Source organism: Typopeltis vanoorti, chromosome 1 (genome assembly GCF_054136105.1).
Source record: "Typopeltis vanoorti isolate ZY-2024b chromosome 1, IOZ_Tvanoo_1.0, whole genome shotgun sequence".
NCBI classification, from domain to species: Eukaryota; Metazoa; Arthropoda; class Arachnida; order Uropygi; family Thelyphonidae; genus Typopeltis; species Typopeltis vanoorti.
This window is the reverse complement of record NC_143549.1, coordinates 144,598,611-144,621,098: the sequence shown is the minus strand read 5'-3', so window position 1 is coordinate 144,621,098 and position 22,488 is coordinate 144,598,611. Positions and strand designations below refer to the sequence as shown.

Here is a 22,488-nt window from a genome sequence, read left to right as displayed (position 1 = left end):
ATTATTCTTCCTATCACTTGCACATAGCAGATGAATATTGAGTTATTCTTGGCCTGACTAGCCAATCTTCTTTCATACATTTTTTTTCTTTACCATGCATGTCAACTTTATTAGTCTGCACTTTATACTCTTCATTCATTTGATTTTCTGTTTTGTACCTTCTCCACAACATCTTCTTTTCTAACCCTGTTTGTTTGATTTCATGGTTCATCCATTTTACTCCTACTCTATTTATTTGTTTAACTCTTGATATGCAATTATACATTGCTTGTGTCAGATACTACCTTATCAATTCCAATGCTCTGTCAACATGTTTTCTCCACAGCTCATTAATCCAATGTATTGACACTAACTGACTATGGAGCTTCCCACAATCATCCCCCTTATAATTTCACATATATCTTTTCTTTTTTCTTTTTTTTTTGTCAGAAACCTTTTCTTCTTTCACCGCTCCCAATAAGTGCTTAACAAAAATTAGGTTTGTGTGGTTAAAGTTTGGTTCATTATGTGGCTGTTGATTTGATACTCATGTCAAGCTCTATCATTTGTACTAAGAAAGGGGAATGGGGAGGAAAAGAGAAAATGAGAAAATAAATTCCATATTCTGGAACATTATCTTATTAAGTAAGACATAGGAATACTTACCTGCTGCACAAAACATCAGCTTATCAAGCTCTCTGAAGCATCTGGGTTTGTTGAGAGCAATACTGATATCAACATCAAATGAACAGGCATCACTACACTCTGGAGACACTCCTTTTTCTTCACAGCAAGCTAAAAATAACATTTTATAAAAAATGGTAAGACTGTGCTATATACAGTTAATTCTCACTGTAGCAAACACTGCTATAAAAAAAAAGGCTACCAAAAAGTCCCAAATTAAATCTTAATGGTAGAATGCTAAAAGAAATCCACTTTAGTAAACACTATAAAAACCATTCTTCTGGTCCTGAATTTGAAATATTGAGAATCAACTGTATTTATCCATATATTGTATAGATATATGCATTTGGAAGATATATGTTTTGTGTATGTCATATCAAGTTTAAAATTAATTTTAAAATATTTATCAATAACAATGATAAATTACATTTCTAAATGTGAAAAAATAACATGATTGAATTCAATAAGGTGGATGACCAATGAAACGAAACAGGAACGGTAGGTGAAAAAATTAAAAAAGTATAGATAGAGAGAGAGAGAGAGAGAGGTGAAGAACAATTGCATGAAAATATAACGGTGAAGGCAGGAAAGTGACCAACACAGTAAGAAAGACAAAAATGGAATATGCAAAGAAACTAGCACTTCAGTTCAGGTAAAATTCTGAGGAATTATTTTGTTATGTAGCCAGCAGAAGGAAAAATGACTGTGGAAGAATAACATTACATGAAAATGGAAGTCAAGAGATCAATGCAGAAGACACAGTAAAGTTGTTTAATAATCACTTCACTCAGGTATTTCATCTTGGTTGTTCAATGAATGCTTAACTACTGGGAAAGTGCATGAGAAGTGGAAGGAGGGCAAGAGTGCCATTGCATAAGGATGATGACAGAATAAAAGTGTAAAACTACAGACTGGTTTGTATTTCTTCTGTAGTTGTTAACATTTTAAAGAAATTAGTGAGAAATTGTATTCAAAATTGGACAGATGGGGTAATATGATCGGTGCATGACTATAGAATAACATATATGCCACTGTAAAATAAATTTTATTATGTAAATATTCTTATGTATCATAAGACATCATCAGTACAATTATCGAACAACAATAGGAATTAAATTAAAAAACAATAGCATGCATGCGTAAATTAGAATCCTTCCATGTGTACAGTCGCATGTTCATGTAAACCTAATGGGCTGAAAGTTTGAGAAATTGTTATCCTCAATTGTATGAAATAAATTTCTCTCTTATATATTTTAATTTAATTAGTTTTAATTTTGACCAATTAGTTTTAATCCATAAACATGCGGCTATATACATAGAGGGATTCCAATTTAAGCATGCGCACTACTCTTTCTTAATTCAATTCCTATTGTTGTTTGATAATTGTACTGATGAATACATAAGACAAAATAAAATTTATTTTACTGTGGCATACATATTGTTCTATAGTCATGGATACTCCACAGGTTTCACTATACAAGAAATTATCTGTGTAAGTCAGCATGGATTTGTTAAGCAGTGGTCTTTTTCAGCAATTTGCTTGCATTTTATAATAAAGTAACGAGGATTCATGGTTTAGAAGAGTGAAGAAAATGTGTTTCAAATACAAAGCACTCTAGAAGTCAATAAGGCAGTGAAAGTGGAGGGAATTTTAACATGCATTTTAAGAGAATATACTAAAGGACTGAGAGTTTCATTGAACTGGCTGTTCACCAAAAGTTTAGCTATTGGCAAAGTGCATGAAGAGTGGAAGGAAGACAAGATAGTGCCACTGTATAATGGTGATCACAGAATGGAAGTGTCAAGTTAGATCAGTTTGTATTTCTTCTGAAGTTGTTCATATTTTGGAGAGATTTTGAAGAAATTAGTGAGAAGTCATATTCAAAATTAGACAGAGTAATATTATCTGTACAAGTTAACATGGATTCATTAATGTGTTTTGTTTCAGTAATTTGCTTGCCTTTTGTAACAAAATAATGATGAGAGCAACTGATGATGGGAATTCTCTTATTCATGATACTTCTCTTATTCTCCCATTCTCTTATTCCTGATACTTTATGGCCAGTCTGGTTGCTGAGTGGTCAGTGTATTCACTCTCCAGCCAAAAGGCTGTGCATTCGAATCCCGCCATGGGCATGGATGTTTGTGATTATCTGTGAAAATACTAATGATGATAGATGACATTGGTGCAGATAATGATGGTAGTTGCATTTCATCGCAGTTGGTGGATTGAGTGGTGGAGACAGAGAGTTGTAGATTAGGTGCCCTCCCTCGATGAGTCTTTGGACTCCCTGGAGGTGTTATGTAATAATAATAATAATACTTCTAGCATCAATAAACAGACATGACTGTCATGTCTGTTTATACACACTGTCATAAGAAATACGATAGTCATTCTGCATAACCATCTCATTCCAATCAATTACAGCAGTCTACAAGCCATCATACCCCCCCCCCTCTTTCTAGGTGTTATATCCAGTAAACATAAAACTTCCATAGATGGGCTAACCTTTCTATCAAATTAATTTTCTGATCATGCTCACTTTTCTTTGTAAAGAACTGAAAATTTATGGTTCTCTGTAAATAAGGGAAATAACTCATTTATGTGAAGCGAGATAAAAGCTTAACTTGATAAAAGGAGTTAATTTAGAAATGTTCTGATTTAACATAATACAAAAATATCACAGAATGCAACTTCATCATTTCAAGAACCAGAAATCAGCATAAACTTAAACTAAATTACAGAATCAAGATTCCTAGATCCTCCCAGAAATGTAAGTGGATCTTATCTGCTGATTTTGCAAAAATGAATAAGCAGATTTTAAAATAATGATTTTTTTTTTGTAGGTAGTAATAAAAATATTTAGATTTATAGCAAGCAGCAATAAAAATTTAGGCAGTTGCTGCTTGCTACATCAAAAAAAAAAAAAAAAAAAAAGTTTGGCTTATTGAGACTAATGCTCTGTGGTTGCATAGTCTGAGAAACACAGCAGAAACACTGAAAATAAATAAAATTGTTATTCAGGCCTCCATGGAGTCAAGAGACTCATCGTGGGAGGTCCTTCCTAGGAAACACAAAGTCTATCATACCACTCCTTGAACTCATTGACCGTTCTTGCTCTCATGAAAACACTGTGTAAAGGGAGAAATTCAGATATTTATCAGTCTATGGAATTAACATTGTAGAAAGAAATCATGCATCAAAATCATTGTGTTTCTAGTGATATGAATTACTGAAACAGAAATTTCACAGCATAATAAGGTGAAGCATGGTATCAGTTTGAATATAAGACGTTTGTTAATTTTACTTTCAGCAATTATCTAATTATGAAAGATGGATCATTACTTAATGTGAATATCTAAAATAAATAACAAACAACTAAGTTTAATTCGCTGTACAATGAGATGTTTTTTACCTGATGTGTTGGCATACAATTTGTGAACAAGTTTAAGTGTGATATTTAAGGCTGCTTTTCCATATTGATTTTCTGCATGGCAAAAATATTGTCCTTCATCAATTTTACTCACATTAGGAATCACAAGGCTTGCAATATATGTATATTTTTCCTAAAATATTAAATTCATTAAAACATATATAACAATGAATTTACATTAATTTATTATTTTTATTAATAAAATGTTATTAATAAAATAAAAATTCATAATTTTTTATATAAATTTTGATATAAATGCTCTTTACAAAAAAAATTATAAAACACCCTTGCACAAAGCCATGCCCAAATTTTAGACTAAAAGGCATTATTATCTATCAATAAATAATCCTAATCTGTTTTTATTTTTACACTGTATAAAGTAATAACATAATATGTATATATATTAAGTCAGTCCCATACATGCACACACGTATGTGCATGTCTATAGATATATATATAATATGCAATACACACACACACACACACGTACACATAATAGGAGAATTATGTCAACATAAGGTAGACATGAAAGAAGGAAATAGTGGCAATAGTTTTGAGGCGGTGTGGTGAGAGATGGAGGTTGACAGGAAGAGATATTTAGTGGGATGTTGCTATACAGGGAATGTGGAGGGTGGTAATGAGGAAATGTATAAGTAACTTGGATTAATGAACAAAGAAAGGGTGATTTTAATTATGGCAGTATAGACTGGAATGAAGAGACAACACTTGTAAATGAGGAAAATGAATGAAAATGAAAGAAGTTGTCGAGAGACATGTCTCATGCAGTACATAAATGAGGGCACGTGAGAACAAAGAGTTTTAATCTGATTGTTTCATCAGAGGATATAATTATAAATGGGACTTTGCAATTCTCACCATTTGGTGAGAGTGATCATGAAGTGATCACCTGAGTTGTGAGAAGTCATACGAAGATTTTTGTGAGGAAAGGATACATGTGAAATTACAAGGCTGGTGATTATGACAAGCTTAGAAACAGATTGAAGCTACAGCATGGAATGAGGAATTGAACGGTAAGGAAAAAAATGCTGCTTGGGAAACTGTCAATAAAATACATAATAGCATCAATAAGTGAATGTATTCCAAAGGCTGAATAAGGCAGGTGTAAAATGTCTAATCTTTATTGTGGTTATCATGTAATTTTTATTGTCTTTACTATGGTTATCTATACTATATGGATATCTTTACTGGAGTTATTGTTAATTTGTTGTTTATAGATGTAAAATGGATGAATGAGAGAATAAAACAAGAAATCTAGAAGAAGAAGAAGGTACTTTGGAGGCATAACAAGAATAATGATAATCATCAGTTGCATGAAGTGTATAAAGAGCAAGTCATGAAAAACCCTCATGAGTTTTTTTTCAACATGTGGCAAGTAGAAAGAAGAATAATTATGGTAAAATGATACCATAATCATTACCATATATATATAAACTAGCAGTAGGTTGATTCAATTCATATATTAATATTTTTGGTAACAGTGAAAACAAGACTGAACACACAATGTTTCTGCATGTATCGCACAAGTTAAAACATCATGTTCATTATTTTATAGCCACTTTGTATATTTTTACATTTCTTCACCAAAAATTAGGGATTTGGCTATATGTATAATTACTTCAGAAATCCATCTGAAGCATTCATTCTAGAAAGTATTATTGTACTATATTCATAAAAAATGTCTGATTACTTCTTCATGTGGCATCATTAGCATATCCATATTTGGTCCCCTTTTGACAGGTTTTCTCATTTCTTCATCTTGGTACCAAAGAACTCTAGGCTCAGGATGGCCAGAAACTATACAAAGCAGTTGTGTAGCACTTCCTTCTTCAGCTCTTATTACTGTGGTCTCACTCTGAACTGATGGATGAACTGAAAAAAATAAAAGTTCTTGTTAGTATATCAAGAACAAAATTATTTCTACATTTTATTAATTTTAATATATATATGAAAGGCATATATTATTATTATTATTATTACTATCTAGGAACTCCATGAAGTCACAAAACTCATCTTGCAAGGCCCTACCTTGACAATACACAATCTGTCATGCCCCTCCTTAAACCCATTCAGTCTGTATGTTTGCCACCCTATCAGGCAATGTATTCCATGGACCAACCACTCTCTATACAATAAAATCAAGTCTTGCCTTCTTATTCTCCACCTTCTTCCACAACTACCAGAGATGGTTCTTGTTCTTCACTTTCCTTGCTCTACTAAATGAAAAATATCCCCAATGCCAATCCTGTAATTACCTCACATCAGCATAAATATCTCAATCAACTCAGTTCTTCATTTTCTATTCAGCAAGCTCTGTAGGATTGGTATGCAGTCAAGTCTATCTACGTAATGAGCACCAAAACAGTTTTGATATCATTTTTTTTCCCCAAGATACATGTTGAAAGTTTTTTCACTTAGTTTAACTATAAACTAAAGATGCCAAGAAAATTATATTTTTTATATTTTTGGTTTAAGCCTTTATCCAAGTATAAGCAACAAAGTTTTCACAAAGTTAACCAAGTGAAAAACTTTCAACATCTATCTCTGATCCAAAGTAATTTAATAATAGTGTGAAACATCTTTTCACTACTTGTATATGGGAAATATATGATTTTGGCATTACTTCAACCTTCATATCCCTTCTGGGTCTACCTCCCACTGATGAGACCTCAATAGGTTGACACTGGTCTGGGTAGTGGCTCTTCCCATAATGAATAGCATTATACACACCCTAAAGAATGTGAGTTTTGCATTATGGGATACTAAGGCAACTGATGTGAGGTCATTAGCTTGTATATACAAGTAGCATCATTGTGAAGATACTTCATGCATGGACTTTATTTGCTTATGCTTGGATAAAGGATTAAACCAAGAATAAAACTGATTTGGAGAAATCAGTTTTACTCTTCTACAAAGGAGTGTAGTTGTAGTTTTAATATTAACAAGTGCAAGGTATTGCATTTTGGAGTGCAGAAATATAAGGTTATGTACTATATCAATGCTGCCATACAGCAGGAAGTGGAGGAGATTTGAGATTTGGGAGTGATGATTGACAGCAGACTGTCAACCACCACTCCAAGTTTAGAGGGCATATTGCTAGTGTTGCAAAGGCTGCACATTGTAGTGCTGCTATGATAAGAAGTACTCTAACATGTAGGGATAAAGAAGTGGTTGCACCACTGTAGAGAGCACTGGTCAGATCACACTTGGACTATTCTGCTGAAATTTGATCACCTGGTTTTCAGTGTGATGTGGAAACATTGGAGAGTTTCCAGAGACGAGTGACTAAGACAATATCAGGACTTTGGAATGCTAACTATGGAGAGAGGTTGAAAAAATGTGGATTGCAGAGTTTGGTGGATAGGAGGAAAAGAGATGATATGATAGATTTAAGTTAGTGAGGATTTTATTGGATTAATCCAGTATAAAAAAGAGTAGAAGGTAAGAAGAGGCCATCTGTGGAAGTTATATAAAAGTGTGGTGAAGAGGGGTATGAGGAGTAGATTTTTCAGATGGAGAATTGTCAGTGAATGGAACACATTATTGGAATGTGTGGTTAATGCAAGGAACATTAAAGATTTTAAGATTCAGTATGGTAAATATGTTATCAGTTGAATGAACCTCCCATGATGAGTCTACCAACTTCATGGAGGATCCAATAATAATAATAATTTCTTGGCATCTTTAATTTACTGTTTACAAGGTTACATCATTCCTTGAAATCCTAGTAACCAGATTAGAGCACAGTAATCTAGATGTGGTCTTATCAGGCTTAATGCAATGAAATCACCACTCTTTTATCTGCTGGTCAAAATCATTCTTAGTATTGCAGCAATCCCCTGGGTTATGCACATCATCTTCACAATATGTTCCTTAAACTTCAAATTTTTTTTGAATATCACCCAAAGATCCTTACCTCCTCCACTTCCTCTAGTGGAGTTCTACCAATAGAGTATGCAACCTCTAATTGGTGAATACCAGATTTCTAGACCTTACATTTAACATTAAACTGATATTTCTATTCATTTGTCCATCTGTCCAACTTATTCAAATCTTCCTGGGCCACCATATCAGCAAAATTACCAATAATATTCCAAAGGTTCTGATCATCTACAAGCAAAAAAATATTTTCCTGCAGTTCAATGACAATAGCATGGACATAAAGGTTAGAGAATAAAGACCATAGTACTGAACCCTGTGGAACCTCACTTGTGATCTTCCTTTTCCTTGATACTGCTACCCTCATACACAACATCTCACAGACAACCAATTTACAATTCAATTTACTAGTCCGATATCTAATCCCATGAACTGCAACTTGAATATCAAAAAAGTTGCAGTCTAATATTGTCAAATGTCTTTACAAAACTGGAAAAAAAAATGTCAGAATATGCCATTTCCTCCTCAACTGTTCTCATTATTTTATTATAAAAGGCAAGCAAATTACTGAAACAAAAGCATTCCCTTAACAAAACCATGCTAATTCACAAATAACATAACCCTCACTGCCAAATGCTGCATATGAGCTCTCATTAATTTTGCCAAAATCTTCAACTGCAGAAGTAATACAAACTGTGTATAGTTATATACTGTACCTTCATTCTATCACCACTGTTATGCAATGGCACTATCTTACCTTCCGTCCATTCCTTGGGCATCTTTCCCACAGCCAGAATTTCAATGAAAAGCTACGTCAATTGAAGTTGTCAGTTCCTATCACATTCTCTTAAAAAAAGATTTCATACACTTTTAAACCTTGAACCCTCCCCATCCCTCTAGTAATAAAATGTGCTTTTCCAGGATAAACTACCCTAAAAAATGATTATTAAGCAACTTGTCTATGTCACCTTCATCAATCTCTCAGCCTCCATTTTAACAATGTCATTCTTTCAAAGTCACTTTTCCTCCTACTGGCTGCATAACAGGAGATGAATTTCATAGCCTGGTGTGAGACCACTGTCCCACACATTGGAGGCCTGAAGTGGCTTGAAAAAGTTCAATGCTTGGTCTTTAGAGCATGGTTTCTGAACTATATAAAAAAACAAATTAAAAATACAAAAAATGCATCTAAAATTGATAAAAATAGAAAAAAAATCCTTAGCCCATCCACAGTACAAAATGTACTATAAGGTTACAAACCTTTTTTATGTTACAAATAATATAAAAAAAAAATTAATTTCTTTCCAAGAAATTATATTCTGGAAAGCTGCTTTAATCCTTGATACAAGTGTAAGTAAACAAAGTTTGAAAGTGAAGTATCTTCATAACTAGATGACCTGTATATAGGGTAATGACTCTGCATCGATTGCCTTAGGATCCCATATATGCATTATGCAATGCATTATGGGAAAAATCACTACCCAAATCTATTCCACCATGTATTGAGGTTTCATCAGTGGGAGCCAGACCCAGAAGAGATACCAAGGTTGAATTAATATATATATATATATATATATATATATATATATATATATATATACAAGTTTGAACAAATGTATTCTTTGAATTATGGGATACTAAAGCAATTGATGTGAAGTCATTAGCCTCTACATCAAAGATGTTCAACAGAAGTCTAGCAACAGGAACAGTCTCAGAAGAATGGAAAGAAAGAAAAATATTGCCCCTGCATAAGGAAGAATCCAAGTCAGTAGTGTTGAACTATTGGCCAGATTGTATACAAAGCATAGTGGTGAAGGTGTTAGAGAGGCTGGTTAGAGACAGAATACAAATCTGGATTGATGAGAATGGGCAGCTTTCAAGAGAGAGCAGCATGGGTTTTTTAAAGGGGGAGGTCATGCTTTAGAAACTTGGTTACATTTTGTAATAGGTAGACTAACATATTGGATGGGGGAGATGCTTATATAGGGACTAATTTGGATTTTGCGAAAGCATCTGATTAAGAACCACATGATAAACTATTTTTGAAACTGGGCAGGATACAGAGTCCAGGAAAAAAAAAAAAAGGAAGGTAATATTTAACTTATATATCAGTGATATAGTTCACAGTGGTGAAAAGAGTTATTCAGTTGTTTGCTGCATGATGCTAAATTAGGAAGAGTGATGTCAAGAAGTTTTGATATGTTGTTGTTGTCGCAAGAGGATTTGAATAGATTGGTGCTTTCAGCTGAAGAATGAGGATATCATTTTAATGTTGCTAAGTGTAAAGTTATGCATTTTGGCAAGAGAAGATGATATGAGGTTTACCACACTGGAGGAACTTCACTTCAGGAAGTGGATGAAGCAAGGATCTGGATATATTGATGGCTAGGGAGCTGAAGTTCAGAGGACACATCAGGAAAATTGTAAGGGTTACCCAAAAAATTGCTGCTATAATGCAAAGAACACTGTATAGCTAAGGAAGTGATAGTTCCACTCCATAAAGTGCTAATTAGGTTTCATTTGGATTTCTGTATACAGATATGGTCACCTGACCATACTGGTAATAGGGAAACATTGGAGGGAGAGAGACAGAGTGCAGAGGCAAATAGCAAACTATGTCTCAGTACTCTGGAATATTGAGTAAGAGGACAGGAGGGAGTGTGGTCTTCAGAGCTTGGTGAATAGGAGTAATATGATTAAGACATTTAACTTGATGAGAGGAGTCCACCAAATATAACCTTAGTAATTTATTCACATTCTATAATAAAGTAGCAGCAGAATCAGATAAAAGAAATGTCTATACCGTGATACTACTGAACTTTGCAAAGGCATTGACAGAATTCCAGACGAAAAATTTTTACATATGCTGGAGCAAATGGGAATGGATACGAAGCTAGTGGCAGGGAGAGGGGTGGTTAGGTGACAGACAGATATCAGAGAATAGTATATAGTGGAGTGAATCAGGACAAATGTGAGTGATCAATGGAGTGCTTCAGGGCTTGATACTAGGACCGTAACTCTTAAATTTGCATATTAGTGATATAGTGAATGATTTAAGGGGTGGGGGAAGAAAGGTATCCAATTTTGTTGATGATATAAAACTGGAGAGGGCAATAGTTGACAAATCTGATGTAGATGTCTACATCATGTTTATCAACTACTGCCTAGATGCAAGGAAAACAGTTGGATTTGAAGAAAGTTCTGGGATGAGTAAGGAGAAGTCACATCTAATAAGTGGTATCACTTATTAGGGAAACTTGTTATAGATCCAGGAATGAGCTCTGTTATGTGTACATGTGCATGATAGAAGTATAAGAAACAAAGGAAATGGTTGCAGTAATTCAGTTTGTTCACCCAAAAATTGTTGGAATAAATAAGACATGGTAGGATGAGGATGACATCCTGACAGGAATAGAGATGGAAGGTTATGATGTATTTCGTGAAGATAGAAAGGGTAAAAAAGGAGTGACTGATGATAAAAAAAGAGTTATATCCATACTAGGTAGACATGCAAAGCATAATATTTAGTGAAGACGACAATTTAAATATGGAAACAGACAAGACAGTTAGCAACGCTGGATGGCAGGTGGTCAACTGAATAAATTTACATGGAATAAGAGAGAAATTAGTCAAAACACCCAAGCTACATACAAGAGACAGTGTTTAAACTGATTTTAACTTATGTATATGAGAACTGGGTTAGAATTAAAACACTTGATCAAAGACTGGGGATCACAGATATAAGAATTATGAGAAAAATTAAGCGAGTGAACAGATAGCATCAATGGCAGTATCATATTAAAAATGAGGATATTAGAAAGGAATATGATATTCTTAATATTCAGGAATGAGTAGAGCTAATTTAAGGTGGTGCATTCAGTTAAACAGAATGGAAGACGTAAGGTTAGCAAAAACAGGTGTTTGATGCCAAGACAGTAGGAAAAATCTAAGTGAAAGACCATGATCTATGTGGAGCTATGTAAGAAGTGTTTTAGAAGACTGAAATATAAGTCTGACAGTACTGGAGTCCTGACAGATAACTGATTAATTTTGAGGAAAATTGTTGATTTAAGTTAATAAATTTAGTTAGTAATAATGTAAATTTTTTAGTTCACCCCTTGAGGATACATATCAGGAATTTCATTATGATGATTCTCTTGGAACAAAGTGCTGCAAGCAATATAACTGAATTATAAAAATTCAGCAGCAATACCTAGGAAAGTGATATATATATATATATATATATATATATATATATATATAAAACTTAATATGCATGTACACAATATTTTATACTGTAGTGGATTATGGAACTTCTAGCAAGGGCCAGATGAAAACAAAATAATATAAATACAACTTGCACATAAATGGAACTACTTTAATGTCAATAAGCTAAAACTTACTTTCCTATAGTTCTATTCTTAGCTGGTTTCCAAATTCAATACCATGTTAATTTCTACTTAGCTTTTGGGAACTGTCGGATTTCTACAGTCCTGTTCTTTTATTATCCTTGGTGCCAGATGTAATATGGGTTGCATGTGGGATATAGACATCTCAGGACATTTAAGCTTTTCATTCTTGTTGATAATGGGCTAAGGATTGGCATTTTATAGGTTTCATTTTTGAATTTTTGTATCAGGTTTTGCTATGTTGTAAGGAATTGGTGCCTTTCTGAAGAATGTAGTATGTTGCAAGTGCATGATCATAAATAGCCTGATGTTTAATAATTAAGTTACTGTGTAACAGTGAAAGAAAGGATTCTCATAATACATGGAGATTTGATGCATGGCAGAGCAATCACTGTGGTAAGCTAACGATATAGGTTTCTGTTTATATCAACCGTCTAGCCTTTTTAAAATTAAGCAGAGATAGTAATCTAATTCCTAATTGCATTAAGCTTAAAGATAATTGAATTTAGTCAAAAAGCTCTGAATTTATATTCGTATAGAGAAAGCCTTTGTGAGAGATCCAAATCAGGAGACTTGTAAAAATCTAGCACTTACCCAAAATCATATTTTAAAGTTAAAATCAGATGTGTCAGGCTACTTAAATCCAGATATTTGGGGGTCCTCATGAGGATTACTGACAACTCTGCAAAACATATCTTCGATAAAAAAAAAAAATCTTACAGCCAAATTTCAAAGATTAAAATCATAGGAAACTAACAGCTAGCCTTCAAGGAATGACATTAGGAGCAACCAACCACAAACATGCTTGGTGAGGAGTAGACAACCACCAGCGAAGTCACCTACCTCACTAGCAAAACTCTCGCTTCTTCAAAATGCCTGAACTACACAAACTGCAAGGTTAAACAACAAACTTGATTTTATCTACTATACTCAAAGAATTCTAAACATCTAACAGAATCTAAGTAGCAATCTCATTAAAATGGAAACAACAGCCAATAAATTTTGAAAAACAAAAAAATATATAGTACCAAAGCCAACAGTGATAATTCTACTACATTCTAAACAAAAGTTTACCTGAAAAAAAATGAATGCATTAGTATCTGGCAACAGCACATTCAAATTCATTATTATTATTATTACACCCTCCATGGAGTCGACAGACTCATTGTGGGAGTTCATTCAACTGACAACATATTTAGAATCTTAAAATCCTTAACACTCCTTGCATTAACAACACATTCTGATAATGTATTCCATTCGCTGACAATTCTCCATGTAAGAAATCTACTCCTCACACTTTTACATAACTTCCTGGAATGACCTCTGGTTCTTCCCCTCTCACCTTCTACTCTTTTTATAATCTCTTCTGGATTAATCTGATAAAATCCTCTCACTAACTTAAACATCTCTGTCATATCACCTCTCTTTCTCCTATCCACCAAACTCTGCAATCCACATCTCTTCAACCTCTCTCCATAGCCAGCATTCCAAACTCTTGATATTGTCTTAGTCATTGGAGAGGGTCCAGGGATGATTCCACATCACATTAAAACCAGGTGACCAGATCATTAAATTCATTAACTATAACCCTACAGAACTGCATTAAAAAAATTACTGAAGTCAGACACTGTGTGGCTGAGCGACATGGATAACATGTTACTGCATTATGCCCACATCCCTAGAATTTACAGTCTTCCAAAAATACATAAAAATAATGTGCCACTATGGCTATTAAGTGAAGGTGTTAGCTGAGAATGACACACTCAACAATGAAGATCAGTCAGAACAAAATTCTTAATTTTGCTTATGAAGTGTTCTGCCCTTTTTTTTTTTTTTTAAAGGAGAAAAAACAACCCACCAAATCCTTGAGTGTAGATGCTCATTTCTTGGCTAAGTGATTATTAGAGCTGTTGGCACGTCCACTAACAGCCATAGTGGCATATTATTTTTATGTATTTTGGGAAGACTGTAAATTCTAGGGACATAGATGCAATACACAAATATCTTATCCATACCTCTCAGCCACATGGTGACTGACCTAATTTTTCTTTCTTGTTTTGCATGAATGTCCCAATCACTGATAGTTTTCCTGTAGGACAAATTTCTATCTGATATTTAATATAAGATGCAATTTTAATTTTGTAATTTTTCTTGTTAACCCTACTCTGTGCTGTGCAATTTTACATCTTATAATGAACTTTGACTCCTTGCCTTTAGACTATGTTTGTTTATAATTATGTCGATGACTCTGTGCTCAATACATTAAAGTTGACAAGAAATTATATCATCATCATCATCATCAAATTCCTGCCATGTACCCTCAAGGGGTGTACAGGATATGACAGTACTACATAATTTCTTGGCAACTGTTATTTATAGTCTAAAGAAGTGAAAAAACTTCCAACAACTGTGTCCTCAGTTCACATAAGCACTATGTACATAGTACTCGTGTGTACTATGTTCCTCATAGTACACGAGTGACCAGAGAGTTGCAGAACAGAAGCACTTTGTAACCTTTGTTCATTTCTTTCTTGCTTCCCATAGCTTCAGTTCTCATTGTGTGTGTGTGTTTTCACATTTTCACCTCTGCTGATATGATAAGATACTCATTGTGAAATATTAGTGGCTTACATTAAATTTTTTTTTTTTCACTTTTGTAATTTATGTGTATACTGTACTCATTTTTTAATCATGTCTAATAATTATGTTAGAATTAACAATCAAACTTATCAATAGTAGCCAGCACTTTAGCATTAATATACTTAGTAATAACTATTCAGTGGTTCAATTATCACTTTTTTCTCTGAGCGGTTACACAGCAGTAATGTGAATGATCACTTTTCAAAAGTCTATCACCCAAGTGAGGATATCTCTATACCTGTAGCAATACCTAATGTGAGAATTGAAGCTAAAGAATCAGAGGTATTAAATATATTGCAAAACTTAAATGCAAACACTGCGGTAGGCTTAGATGGAATATCAGCTCGGGTGTTGCGTGAATGTGCAAATGAATTGTCAACCCCTCTTACTTGGATATTTAATTCAAGTTTGAACTCTGGTATGGTCCCTAGGGAGTGGAAGTTAGGCAAAGTGGTTCCTTTGCATAAGGGTGGCTCTAAAACTGCGGTATTAAATTACAGACCAATCACCATCTCAGGAGTAGTGGTAAAAGTATTGGAAAAGTTGGTTAAAGACAAAATTCAAGAATGGGTGGATCAGGATATGATACTCTATAGAGGCCAACATGGTTTTGTTAAAGGTAGATCCTGCCTTAGCAATCTATTAACTATTCATAATAGAATAACATCTGAGTTGGACAAAGGAACTGGCTACACAGTGGTACTTCTGGATTTTGCTAAGGCTTTTGACAGGATACCCCATAGAACACTGTTACGCAAATTGGAGCAGATGGGAATGGATATTAAATTGGTGATATGGATAGGAGAATGGCTCAGGGAGAGATACCATAAGGTGGTGTATGGAGGAGCCGAGTCCAGAATGAGGCAGGTGACCAGTGGTGTGCCTCAGGGCTCTGTGCTTGGGCCAATGTTGTTTAATTTGTATATAAATGATATAGGAAACGGCTTAAAGGGAGATATTCAGTTGTTTGCTGATGATGCAAAGTTGTGTAGTGCAATAAAAAATCAAGCTGATGTTGAAAGTTTGCAGGAGGATTTAAATAAGCTGGTAAAATGGGCAAAAGAAAATGGATGTCAGTTCAATGTGGAAAAGTGTAAAGTCATGCATTTTGGGATTAAAAGATTACCAGCTGTGTACTACATCGATGGAAAGGTACTCCAAGAGATTGATGAGGCTAGGGACTTAGGGGTATTGGTAGATAGGGAGATGAAGTTCAGAGGACACATTGCTAAGGTGTCCAAGATTGCACATAGGATTACTTGGTTGTTGAGGAACACACTGACATCCAGAGATAAAGAGGTTATTATTCCCCTTTATAAAGCATTGATACTTCCACATTTGGATTACTGTGCTCAGGTCTGGTCACCTGGATTCCTTGGAGATGAGGAGGCTGTGGAGAGGGTTCAGAGAAGTGACCAAGTTGGTGAGTGATATAAAAAATGATGCTCCCTACGTTGATAGATTGAGAGCTTGTGGATTGCAGAGATTGGTTGATAGGCGAAGAAGAGGGGATATGATAGAAACATTCAAATTACTAAAAGGTTTTTATAGGATTGATGCAGGAGAAATGTTTCAGCTGTGTGATAGTGATGGAAGAACAAGAGGTCATCTCTGGAAATTAAAGAAGAGTGTGGTTAACAAAGGTGTCAGAACAAGGTTTTTTGTCTGGAGGGTGGTGAATGAGTGGAATTCATTGCCTGACTTAGTTGTGAGCTCTTCATCTGTAAATGAATTCAAGAAGAGATATGACAGATATTGTTTTGCTAGTTTGGGTCTCCCGCGATGAGTCTACTGACTCCATGGAGATACCCGTAATAATAATAATAATAATTTATATGTTCTCCATGGATACGATAAAATTCAACATAGTAACTGATGCGTAAACCTCACCAAAACAATAATCAATGAACCATTGAATAATTAAATAATTACAAATAAAGTCATGAATGACTTTCACTAAACAAAATTATTAAATGAATCAATGATGTCCTCAGTTTCATTCTTTTATAATGAAATTCATTATAAAAGAATGAAACATTATAAAAGAAAAAATATTATTACTAAGTATAAATTCCATTTACATATGGAATTTGAAATTAAAATTATGAAACAAAGCTTTATTAAGTGATATATTTTTAAAAAAATAAGAAAATAGCATTTTATCAGACTTACAGTTCACCTGAATGGTCAAAGAGCTTTGAGCTCCTTGCCCATAACCATTATCTGCAAAGCAATCCACATTTGTTATGTTTCTTTGAATATAAGAAAGGACTAAAGCTACATGGTTCTGTTGCTGTTCTACCATCAACTGTCCATTGACATAAAGTGAAACATTTGGCACAGGCATGCCAGTTGCAACACAGAGTAAAGTAACATTACTACCCTCTATAACAGGTTCTGGTGGAATAATAACAGGAGGATTTAAGAAAGCAGGAATAGCAGGATCAGTCCATGCCAATACGACCTCAGACAACTCACTTTCTTCATTTCCACCTCTGGCTTTCACAGCAACAGCATATTGTGTGTTAATAGTGAGATTGCTAAGCATCATGGTATTGTAAGTCGTTGCAGCAGTAGTTAATGACATCTCCAAGTCTGTGCTACTATTAGCTGGTTGATAATATACCATATAATTTAATGAAGCTTCAACTGGCAAATGAAGGGGTGATCTCCAAGTAATAGTGACAGAATCCATAGTTTGATGAATAACTTCCAGTGAATGAGGAGGACTCAAAGAGCCTGCAAAATACAAATATGAAATTTATATTGATAAAATATTACTTTTCATAAGAAAATCTCAACAAATATAAATATTACACTATTAAAATGTTTGACTTATTTGGAACCCCTAACCAAAGCAACTCAAGCTATGAGGACAGTGTATTATGTCTGTTAATTGCATGTGTCCTAATGGTTGGTTCTTGCTTTGTGAGTTGAAAAACCGGAGTTTCCAAGAGGGAAAACTCTATTAAAACATATAAATTTACACATTTGAGTTTTACAATGATCATAACTTGCAATCTAATTTCTGCTGTATTGATATTCATAATACCATTCTTGATTAACTTTTTGTGTTAATAATACAACATTCAAATACATCATGCAACTTGATATTATCAGATGACCATAAAAGTTTGTGCAATTTATGCAAAGTTAATATTTTGACAAAAATTATGTGGAAAGCATTGTACATACTATAAAAGAACTGAAACATAAGATAAAAAATCAGAGATAACATGAATATATAATAATATTATTATTATTATTATTATCATCTGAGACCTCCAGGGAGTCAAAGAGTCATCGAGGGAGGCTATAAATCACCCAAACCAGCTGTCATACCTTCCCTTAAATTCATTCATACTAGATACACTCACTACCCCTAAAAACAAACTGTTCCACTCACTCAATGCTCTGTGAGAGAAAAACTTAGCTCTTACCCCTTTCTTGATCATGAACAATCATGGATGACCCCCATGTCCGGTTCCCACCTTCCATGTAACGAAAAATTTCATCAAACGATATAACACCCATTCAGAAGTTTATAGACCTCTATCATATCACCCTCTCTTTCTCCTGTTAACCAGGGTCTGTAATCCATATAGTTGCAATCTGTCCTCATAATCTAAATCCCATAATCCGGATATAATCTTTGTAACTCCACAGCTTCTTTATCCTTTGGAATTCGGGAGACCAAATCTGCACACAGTAATCCAAGTGTGGAGTTACAAAGATTATATCCAGATTATGGGATTTAGATTATGATTAGATTAGATTAGATTAGATTAGATTAGATTAGATTAGATTAGATTAGATTAGATTATAAAGATCGTTTTATTATAACTATTTTAGTTGTCTTGTTTGCACTAAGAATGATAAAGATGTTTGTTCAAATTTTCTTCCTTTAATGATAATAAAAAAAACTGTTATTGTTTGATTTATGTTATTATTTGATATAGAAATAATTACTTAAAAGTAATTATTTCTAAGGCCAATACAGCGATATTTATCCATCAATATACTGTAAAAATACAAATGATAGAAGGAGTAGATACCGAGCAGGTGCAAATTGTGCTTCAGCAAGATAGAGAAAAAAAGTGATAAAAAAATGGCTATTTCAATAGACAGGTTGGCCAAGTGATTAATGTATCCATTCTTCAATTAACAGACTGTGGATCTGAATCCCACCATGGGCATGGATGTTTGCAATTATTTTTAGGAGGACGATGAATGTCATCATCTAGTACATGACCACCACACTTACTGGAGGCTTGAAGTGGCTTATGAAAGTTTCATGTTTGGTCTCTAAAGCAGAGCTTCTAGACTATGTAAGAAATAAATTTTAAAAAATAGAAAAAATGTATAAAGATAGAAAAAAATCCTTAGCCTATCCACAATACTAATGATTTATAGATATACAACCTTTAATGGATGAGAGTTACATTTAAAAGAGAAAAAAAAACACTTTAAATACAGTTATTTCAGCATGTTTACTTTGTGGGTATAAACTGAAACACAAATGCTACAAAATTAAAACCATCAAAATATGGTTTTATATATATGGTTAAATATGGTTGACTGGCTGTCAGATAGGTATCAGAAAGTTGTATATGGGAGTGCAGTATCCCAAAAAAGAAAGATCACTAGTGATGTGCTACAGGAGTCAATTTTGGGACTATTGTTGTTCAATTTGTATGTTAATGATATTGGGATGGGTTTAACTAGTGATATGCAGCTGTTTTCAGATGATGCAAAACTGAGGAGAGCAATGCAGAGTCAAGCAGATGTTATGGCCTTACAAGAGGACTTGAATAGATTGCATGAATGGGCAGGTAAGTGGAACTGTCAGTTCAATCTGGAATTTGTAAGGTTTTGAGATCTGGTAAGCAATAATGTGATGCAAAGTATACACTTGGTGGGGAAACTTTAAAGGAGGTAGAGGAGATGAGAGATTTAGGAGTGATGGTCGACAAGGACCTGAAATTCAGAGGCCAAATTGCACAAGTTGCAAAGACATCACATCAGATAATGGCAATGATGTAGAGGACCCTGACATGCAGAAATAGAGAGGTTATGATGACATTGTATAAGGCCTTGATTCTTATTATTATTACTACTCTTCTTAACTCTACATTATCATATCTGAGTAATACACTCACCATCTTCCCTCTCATACTCTTCTGCTGCATAGCCTCTAACATTAACCTCAGATCTCTCACTACTTGATTTACACTACTTCTCAAGTTATTCACCCATAATTATTACTATCATTTCATCTACATGTACGCCTTGCTTATCTGTCACACTCACTATTGTTCCTCCAGGCAAGCACTCCTCTAGCATTCTATGATGCACACCACAGATCATCAAATTTCCATCCATCATGCCTCTAAATGATCCATCATTCATTCTCTGCATCCTTTCTCCCCTCTACCAACTCTTTCTTTCTTTCCTTGTTCTCTCACTTAACTGCCTTCCTCTCATCTCCTAAGTCCTTACTCCAACACTATCACAACTTCTTCTCATTATCTCTCTTTCATAGTTCCATTCTCTCTCCTTTTATCATTCCTGTAACTCTCCTGCTCTGGTTTGCTTCACAGCAATTTCCTTCTTTCTTCTAATCTCTGAACTCAATTTTCATATTTTCCTTTCTCAGTACTTCTCTCTCTCTCTCTCTCTCTCTCTCTCTCTCTAAGCATAATATTCTTGCTCAACATTCATCAACACCATCCTCTAAGTCTGTTGCATTTCTTATTGTTATATTAATTATATCTCCATGTCATGCTTCCTTTTCTCACCCTCAATCATGTTACTCATATCTTTCTCCCAGCACTTACTCATTTTTAACACACCACTAAATCTTAAATAGTGAAACAATACTTCATGTTTTAAATATTTAAAAAGTGTGATAACAGAGGATGATAGAATTGAAAGAGAGATGAAGTGTAGAATTGTAATGGCAAAGGAAACCATTCTCTTCTAACATGAATTTGGAACTACAAAAGAGATTCATACAAGCATATGTTTGGAGTATTGTTCTTTATCCAAGTGAAATGTGGAGTTTGTCAAAACAAGACATCAAAAGAATGGCAACATTCAAGTTATGGTATTGGTGAAGAGTATGCAAAATTAAATAAACAGTAAAAGTGACCAAGGAGGAAGAAGTACTTGAGTACTTGATGAATAAGAGTGGACAGAAATATCATTAAGGCAGTAGAAAACAGAAGAGAAAAATGGATGTGACATCTTCTGATGCACAGCAATTTTTTGAAAATGATTTTAGAAGGAAAAGTGATGGGTAAGGGACAATGTAGAAGGCCAAGGCAGAAATTTCTGGAATAAGTGGTTAGAAAATCAGAATGCCACAGCTACACCTAAATGAAAAATGGCAATGGACAGGTATGAATGGTGACAGAAGCATTCTTTCCTATGACTTTGGAGATGAAGAAAGTCCTTCAATTACAGAGATGTAAAATATCAGCTGTATGGAAGAAAGATCTAAGCTTAATATCCCCTATTTGAATATCAAGTTTCCTATTACTTTCCTTAATATAGTTTATTATTAATTAACTGACCACATTATATATACCTTAATAAAATTAAGATATATAATTTTTATCATCTTCACATTTCTAAAACAGCAGCAATAAAATATTATACTAACCAAATATCTTTGTCATATTTGCACCAGACTCTACTGTGTGAGCTATTATTACTAAAGATGGTAGTGACTGTCCATGATCATTCATTGCCACTACATAGATACTATAATAGTTTCCAGGAGAGAGATCATTTAAGACAGCTTCATTTTGGGTGACATTGATACTCTAAGAAGAAAAAGAACAAACATTAACCAAAAATTACTTAAAATTGAAATACCTAAAAAAAAAAATAATAATAATAATAACAACAAATAATTATATTTATATCACATGAAACAACAGTGTAATACTAATTTTGTGAACAGTTTGTTCAGACAAGAAAGAAAGAATTCTATATTCTGCACATAATAAATATAAATAAAACAGTGCATTATTTCCATGTATATCATATTTACATGTATGTAGATAAGTTAAAGTACTGAACTGTTTTATTTATTTATCTTCTTTTTTTTTTATTGATTATATTTATATCACATGAAACAACAGCATAATACTAAATTTGTGAACAGTTTGTTCAGACAAGAAAGAAAGAATTCTATATTCTGCACATAATAAATATAAATAAAACAGTGCATTATTTCCATGTATATCATATTTACATGTATGTAGATAAGTTAAAGTACTGAACTGTTTTATTTATTTATCTTCTTTTTTTTTATTGATCCTAATTCTGAATGTGCACATTATAAACATGAAATTGTGTGGTTATTTAAATGAGATATTTAAACTGGAACAACCACTGTCTTACTGAATTTTCATAAACATTATATGGCAATATCATAA

General features: G+C 33.7%; 1 protein-coding gene across 3 annotated transcripts in view; it reads right to left on the bottom strand.

The window, feature by feature from the left end:
- LOC150110505 (Ig-like and fibronectin type-III domain-containing protein 1) overlaps nucleotides 1-22,488 on the bottom strand; it is a 325,466-nt gene that overhangs the window by 64,167 nt on the left and 238,811 nt on the right. For all 3 annotated transcript variants that reach the window (XM_090394289.1, XM_090394271.1, XM_090394280.1), the window contains exons 17-21: nucleotides 21,708-21,870; nucleotides 17,216-17,782; nucleotides 5,806-5,987; nucleotides 4,080-4,230; nucleotides 646-774 (exon numbers count right to left, since the gene is read on the bottom strand). In XM_090394289.1, the coding sequence (XP_090250415.1) occupies nucleotides 646-774; nucleotides 4,080-4,230; nucleotides 5,806-5,987; nucleotides 17,216-17,782; nucleotides 21,708-21,870 (1,192 nt within the window). The remainder of the gene's footprint in view (nucleotides 1-645; nucleotides 775-4,079; nucleotides 4,231-5,805; nucleotides 5,988-17,215; nucleotides 17,783-21,707; nucleotides 21,871-22,488) is intronic.